This window comes from Saimiri boliviensis, chromosome 2 (assembly GCF_048565385.1).
Source record: "Saimiri boliviensis isolate mSaiBol1 chromosome 2, mSaiBol1.pri, whole genome shotgun sequence".
NCBI classification, from domain to species: Eukaryota; Metazoa; Chordata; class Mammalia; order Primates; family Cebidae; genus Saimiri; species Saimiri boliviensis.
In genome coordinates, this window is record NC_133450.1 from 180,440,291 (window position 1) to 180,448,140 (window position 7,850).

Consider the following 7,850-nt stretch of genomic DNA (forward strand, 5'->3'; position numbering starts at 1 on the left):
TAGTAAGTGAAACACAGGATTGAGCAATGAAAGGAAAACAAAAGGTATTAAAGTCAAAGGCTCCTAAGAAGAATCCAGGATCTAAAAGTTTATTTGTCTAAGCTTCAGTTTTTCATCTGTAATGTGGAGCTACCATCTCCCGCCTTCCACAGTTAATACGAAGATGATAGACATCAGACCAGATCTATCTGTATTTAACAGGGTAAATGCAAAATAAATAACATCTATTGTTTTATGTTTATTGCATATAATTAAAAAATAAGATTTATATGTATCAGAAAATAAGTTTTCAACAGATAGGTTAACATGATTAATAAGATAAAAAAATCACTTACCTTATGCATCCATATTCTTCCTTTCCGGATTATATGTGTTAATCTATCAACACACACTCTATGAAGTGGGAGGTAGAAACTAAGTTCTGTCTGTGGAAGTATAATTGATAGTCCATATGTGCTGCGATCCCCATTCCAGTTTCCGTCAAAGATTAATGAAACAATTATCACTCCCTTTTCAGACAAGACAAAAAACTTTACATCTATAGCACCACTCTCTGCATTTCGAAGGATTTCTCCATTTAGAGTGTGGTTGGCAAGAAAAGTTATTTCTCCATCACTGAGAAGTACCTGTTCTGTCTTTGGAGCCCAAATGTGCCTTACTCTAGGACCAAGAATATTGTCCCAGTAAGCAAAAGTAGCTGCTAACAAAGGTGATTCACCACTTAAAGTAATCTCTGTCTTGGCAACAGCTGGAGATGGTGGTGGGCAAAGAGTCGACATCACTGCATTCCAACTGTCACATTATCCAAATGCTCCACAGATAGCTAAACAATGACATAAAAACAATGATTAAGTTCGGCAATTTAAAGATAGCCATCAAAACCCCAAATGATTTAGACGTACATGGCTTGTCCTCTTAAGTCAGAGACTCAGAAGCCTGTTGTATCCTATCAGGATAAAGACATTCAACTAGCACAGTAGGTGCTCATTAAATGTTTGTTGATATGATCATATTATGAGACATAGTAACTTGTTACTTATATTCAGGGCATACATTTAGAAATTCAAAGAAATAACAACAAAAAAAGGGTTTCTTTTTACACTATATTAAATGTTACATTGTTACATACTGAAGTTCATAGAACAGACCCTCACTATTCCCAAATATCCAGTCCATATGCAATTCTAGTATGATTGGATATTTGGCCCCTAACCCACAGCTGCTAAAAAGGAGAAAAACAGGAAGGGAAAAGCTCAGCTACAGACTGACACTTGTGGGTTGAATTGTGTCCCCAAAAAAGATATGCTCAATTCCTAACCCTTAGTGTATGTGAATGTGATCTTACTTAGAAATAGGTGTAATCATGTTAAAATGGGGTCACACTGGATTAGAGTGGGCCCTAATCCAGTAACTGCTGTGTTTATATGGAGACACAGACACAAAGAGTAGACAGCCATGTGAAGACAAAGGCTGATACTCGATTGCTGCAATTACGAGCAAGAAAGGAACGGTCAGGATTGCTGGTAACCACCAGAAGCCAGGAAGGATCAAGAAGAGAGCCTTCTTTCAAGTCTTTTGAGGATCATGTCCCTGTCAACACTTTGATTTCGGATTTCTAGCTTCCAGAATTGTGAGAGAACAAATTGTTGTTGTTTAAAGTCACTCAGTTTGTAGTGCTTTACAGTAATCCTAGAAAAGTAACACAACACCTAACAACAGACATACTTTAAAGCTGCTAAAAGGTTAAAAAAAAAAAAAAAAAGATTGCAATACCACAAGTCTGGAACCGTAACAAAAAATGAGCAAACAGTCCTGTTATCCTCCGGGAACTCTCTGCATATGAGAATACAAAAGCCAGATCCTGGCGTTTAAAACGACATTGAAATATCAAGACAAAGATAAATACATTTAATATGCTAGTCAAGAAACCGGTACAGCACTTTATCATTGCAAAGAGAGTTCTACACTAAATGGCTGGAATTAAAAAGCTTTAGTTGTTTACAACATGTAGAGAACCAAAGGGCTAAACAGGGCCTGTTCAAGCCTTTCAATTTAATGAGAAAACAAACAGGGTGATAAGAGCGTAAAAGCTCACATCCAAGACAGAATCCAGGGCTCTTGGTTCCCATGCTCAACTTGTACATCTTAATCCACACAAACGTATCACTTTAAAAAGGTACATCCTGTGTGGTACTAATGTAAAATGAATCATTTTTGCAAATAGAGTTATGTGCCATGCAATGTTTCAGTCACTGGTAGACTGCATATGCGATGGTGGTTCCATTAGATCACAACGGACCTGAAAATATGCTATTGCCTTAGTGACACTGTAACCATCATGAGGTCTTAGTATAATTTTGCAAGTTGTTGAAAGTGTAGCACATACTACAGTATATAACACTTGATAATAAACTACCATGTTGCTGGTTTATGTATTCACTATACCTTTGTAGAGTGCACTCCTTCTACCTTTTTTTTTGTGTTAACTATAAAACAGCTTCCGGCAGGTCCTTCAGGAGGTTTTCAACAGAAAGCACTGTTATCATAGGAAAGACAGCTGTATGTGTGTTACTGCCTCTAAAAACCTTTCAGTGGGACAAGCTGTGGAGGTGGAAGGCACTGAGGTGGAAGGGAGTGATACTGATCATCCCAATCCTGTCTATGCCTAGATCAAAGTGTGTGCCTTCGTTTTTAACAAAAATGACTAACAGGTAAAAATAAATAAATAAATAAAAACAGAGAAAAGCTTCCAGAATAAGGACATAAAGAAAAAATATTTTTGTACAGCTGTACAATGTGGTTGTTTCAAGTTGTTATTTTAAAAGTTAAAAAAATTATGGGCCGGGCGCGGTGGCTCACGCCTATAATCCCAGCACTTTGGGAGGCCGAGGCGGGTGGATCACGAGGTCAAGAGATCGAGACCATCCTGGTCAACAAGGTGAAACCCCGTCTCTACTAAAAATACAAAAAATTAGCTGGGCATGGTGGCGCACGCCTGTTGTCCTAGCTACTCGGGAGGCTGAGGCAGGAGAATTGCTTGAACTCAGGAGGCGGAGGTTGTGGTGAGCTGAGATCGTGCCACTGCACTCCAGCCTGGGTAACAAGAGCGAAACTCCATCTCGGGGGGGAAAAAAAAAAAGTTAAAATGTTTATAAAGTTATAGTAAACTCATGTTAGTTTTTTACTGAAAAAAGAAAAACTGTTAAGATAAATTTGGGGTAGCTTAAGCATATTGTGTTTATAAAGTCTACAGTGGTATACAGTAATGTCCAAGGCCTTCCCATTCACTCACCACTCACTCACTGACTCACCCAGAGCGACTTCTAGTCCTGCAAGCTCTATTCATGGTAAGTGGCCTATACAGGTACACCATTATCTTTTATACCTTTTTTTTTTTTTTTTTGAGACGGAGTTTCGCTCTTGTTACCCAGGCTGGAGTGCAATGGCGCGATCTCGGCTCACCGCAACCTCCACCTCCTGGGTTCAGGCAATTCTCCTGCCTCAGCCTCCTGAGTGGGTGGGATTACAGGCACGTGCCACCATGCCCAGCTAGTTTTTTTTTTTAGTATTTTTAGTAGAGACGGGGTTTCACTATGTTGACCAGGATGGTCTCGATCTCTCGACCTCGTGATCCACCCGCCTCGGCCTCCCAAAGTGCTGGGATTACAGGCTTGAGCCACCGCGCCCGGCCTATACCATATTTTTACTGTACCTTTCCTAGGTTTGGTTATATTTAGATAAATACTTACCACTGTGTTACAACTGTCTACAGTATTCAGTACAGTAACAGCTGTATAGGTTTGTAGCCAAGGAGCATACCATAGAGCCTAGGTATGCAAAGGCTATAATATCTAGGTTTACGTAAGTACACTCTATGATGTTTGCATAATGATAAAATAGCCTAATGATGCATTCCTAAAGAATGTGTGACTGTACTATAATTGAAGACTTGTTATCCAAGACTGAAAGTAAAAAAATTTTAATTTCATTTAAGTAGGTCTAAAACTGTGAAATCTATTTATCATAATAACAATACAAAGCAGCTAATTGGCAAACTATGATATACTTATCTTTGCCCTATGATTGCTTTGGGAGCTAATATTTGATCTGTAAATGTATGACAAAATAAACAATTTTACTTAAAGAATTTTATCCACATCTTGTCAAGAGTTCAGAGTCTGATTAAAAGCAGTGACTTCTATTTATAGAGCATTAGATGAGTGCTTTTATCATATTATAAAAGTAGGCACACAGAGCCTAGCAAAACAGTTAACTGTAAGTATGTGCAGAAATGGCTGAACACAAAGACAGTTTTAACATGTGTATTTTTAATTTCAAAAATTCATTTAGGTAATACTTTTAGGTATATCAATTTAATAGTCATAAGAGGCAACACACTGGATATAAGCTGTATAGCTTGTTTAAAATATCCACGGTTTTTAATACAATTTAAGCAGTCAGTTTACAATGATCAAATACAGGAATGTAATCTGAATCGAAATGGTAATGACACTAACGCTGTCATAACTAACAGCAGCGAACTAGAGACCAACATAATGAATTAACATACAACCATAAAATTATATTGTAAACATATTTTTCTTTCATTCTTTTAGAATAAAAAGGTGAATAATCATAAAGGCAATATGACAACTCTAATATTTGATCACCAAACTGAAAATAAAAATATTTCCTAAAACAGAACTGAGCACTGGAGCAAAATCTGATTGAATTACAGGGAAACTTTTTACCATGTTGTAAAAGTTGCACTGTTATAGACTGCTAGTTGGCAGGTGGATTACCTGAGTTCAGGAGTTCGACACCAGCCTGACCAACATCGTGAAACCCTGTCTCTACTAAAAATACAAAAAATTAGCCGTGTGTGGTGGAGGGTGCCTGTAATCCTAGCTACTCAGGAGGCTGAGGCAGGAGAATTGCTTGAATCTGGGTGGCAAAGGCTGCAGTGGGCCAACAGTGCCACTGCACTCTAGCCTGGGCGACAGAGTGAGACTCCATCTCAAAAAAAAAAAAAAAAAAAAAAAGGAAAGAAAATGAAGGACAAAGATCATACTGAATTATTTAGCTTTAAATCCTATCAAAAGAAACAGCCTGAGAAATGAAATGTCACAGAGAATTATAATTAGGAGAGTTGTAAAATTATTTTACTAACAGTTGAGGTCATCATCTTAGGTGAGAAAAATCCATACATACAAATGCAGCTAAAAAAAATCAGCTCAAAACCAATAGTTGTTTATGTACCTATCTTATGTACATGCAGTGCTTGCTATTCCAAACATTAGCCACAGAGTGTTTTGAGGGAAGCCAATATTCAAATTGAGTGAGACGGTTGCTTGCCACTCCTGTAAACAAAACACGGGGTTCATGAGAGGTTTCCTAATACACTTTCTGAAAATAATCCCATCTATGCAGACATAACTACAGTAATTAGCATCTGTTAAAACTGTTAGTAGAGTGCTAAGTTTGAGGTTTTGCTTTTTCTTTAAACATTTGTTAAAAATTAGCCATCTCTTCTTCCCTGACTGGTATTTAAAAAGTTGGTTGGTCCATCCCTATTGTAAGTCAAAATTCTACCATCATAAGGGCCTTACTTCTTGTTTTTTAGAGACAAGGTCTCGTTTTGTCATCCAAGCTGGCGTGTCATCCAGGCAGAATCATAGCTCCCTGTAACTTCAAACTCCTGGGCTCAAATGCTCCTACTGCCTCAGCCTCCCAAGTAGCTAACACTACAGGTGTACACGACCGTGCCCGGCTAAGTTTTTATTTTTAATTTTTTGTACAGACACGGTCTACGTTGCCCAGGTTGGGCTTGAACTTCTGGCTTCAAGTGATCCTCTTGCCTCCACCTAACAAAGCTTTGGCATTATAGGGGTAACGCATCTTCTCCAGCCTGGCTCTCAATACTTGTAGCCATGATGTGTATTTTCTCCCACCCCAAAGTGAAGCAGGATCCTATACCGGTCCACTTTCCCCAACAGGAGCCCCCCAGGACCACTGTTAGGTAGGACAGTTAACTGCTTATAGCACTAAAAAGTTCACAACACTCTCTAAATCTTCAACATCAGGGAACACTCGGAAAGATATCATTATCTTGCCATTTCTCACAGATTCAAGTTTCTCAGCCAATAGGCTAAATCTAGTCTTCCTGGGAACGACCTAATTTACGTAGAACAGAATCCAAAGGCAGACTTGAAAAACGGAAGTCGTTTTTGGTTTACTTTAACTTCTTTCTCTGAAACCAAATTTTGGGGTGCCAACATAGCAAACAGAATAAACAACTTCATAAGTTGCTTGTAATTGTTTCCTGGAGCAGATAAATGCTGGCTTAGTGAACAATCTGGAATGGTCAGTAATTTCTCTCGTTTTTGTTTCAGATGTACTGTCAGTGTGAGGCAGTTTCCAACTGATTCAGCATTTTCCTAAAGTGACGGGGTTTGGCAGAGGTGGTGATAATAGTGCCTGTGTCAACTACATTTCAAGTATTCTGACTCCAGGTTATTAATATCCCCTATATGATATTCTCGCTTCTGTGGCATTCACAGATTATGTTAAAAGTTTCCCAAAGTCTGGGCAAAATCATACCTAACAGTATCTTTTTTTAAATTTTAATCCTTTGTACAAAGTAGAAGAAATGCCAGGCAGACTGTGTACCCTCGCTGTAAACAACTGGTGGTGCATGGGAACAGTTTGAACAGCAATTTACCAACCGCCACAACCAGGCTAGTACTCTACCAGAGCCTAACAAACTCGCTTGCATCTGAAAGGGACCTCCCTCCTGTTTCCGAATACAAAGCCTCGTGGTGTTCATCGTGGCCAGACAGACCCAGTGAGGACACAGAAATGCAATCCGTGCACTTCTGTCTGCAACTGATTACTATCAGTCAAGTGATGCCCAAGTCACAATGGTCACTTCCTTTAAGCAAGTCTGTGTCATCTCCGAGCCGTGAAGCAACCAGGTCATCTCCCACAGAACGAGAGTACACTGACTGGCATTGCTGTCCCCACACGCAAGTCATCAGCACTCCCTAGAAGCTTGGGCTGAAATTCTGCATGCGTGGCCACACCCCCATTGCACCCCGCAAGATCTCCTCGCCCGCAGGGACCGTCTCGGATTCCTAGCGAACCCCGACTGCGTCCGCAGGAGCCGCGCGCCGCCCGCCGCCCGCCCTCCGGCCTTCCCCCGGGCGAGGCCTTTCAGTGCCCGAGGTTCCTTTCTGTCGAGGCCGCAGCGGTAGCGCTCCCGGCGGGTCCCCGCAGGATCCCGGGGAAGGAGCCAGCTCCGGCTTCGCGCGCGGGAAAGCGAGAACGTGGCCAGATCCCCATCCCTTGTCCCTGCGCCGCCGCGGCCGGGAAGCCCGGGGCCCGGATGCAGGCAATTCCACCAGTCGCTAGGGAGGACAGCCCGAAACCCGGCTTCGGTCAGAGAATTTAGGGGGAAAGTAAAAACGTGTGCAGCTCTCAGGAGAGCCCCCGCGGCTACCCGCGCCTCTTCCCGCTGCCGGACCCCAAACAGCCACCCGCCAGGACGCCGCCTCCTCACTCACCCACTTGCCACCGCCTGCGCCTCGGCTGCCGCGGGCGCAAGCACCGCAACCGCAGCCCCGCCCCCGCCCCCGCCCCCGGCCCGGCCCCGGCCCGGCCCCGCCCCGCGCCCGGCCCCGCCCCGCGCCCGGCCCCTCGTGTGCGTCCCCAGAGCTCCGGAGCCGGCTTCACGCCGCGGTTGTTTCCCTTTTCGTCTTCTAATGGTTAATCTTTATCAGATCTTTTCTTGTTCACCCTCAGTGTGTACTGTGAGAGCAAGCAGACGGGAAAGAAGGTGGGAAAAACAGAAA

The 7,850-nt window shown here is 42.1% G+C and overlaps 1 protein-coding gene across 4 annotated transcripts in view; it reads right to left on the reverse strand.

Annotated features, from left to right (window-relative positions):
* Window positions 1-7,624, reverse strand: part of C9orf72 (C9orf72-SMCR8 complex subunit) — a 33,451-nt gene extending 25,827 nt beyond the window's left edge. For 2 of the 4 annotated variants that reach the window (XM_074394954.1, XM_074394956.1), the window contains exon 1: window positions 336-3,411. In XM_074394954.1, coding sequence (XP_074251055.1) covers window positions 336-779 — 444 coding nt within the window. In that variant the 5' untranslated portion in view covers window positions 780-3,411. The other 2 variants (XM_039475216.2, XM_074394955.1) reach the window with 2 other exon arrangements.
* Between the last annotated feature and the right edge of the window lie 226 nt (window positions 7,625-7,850).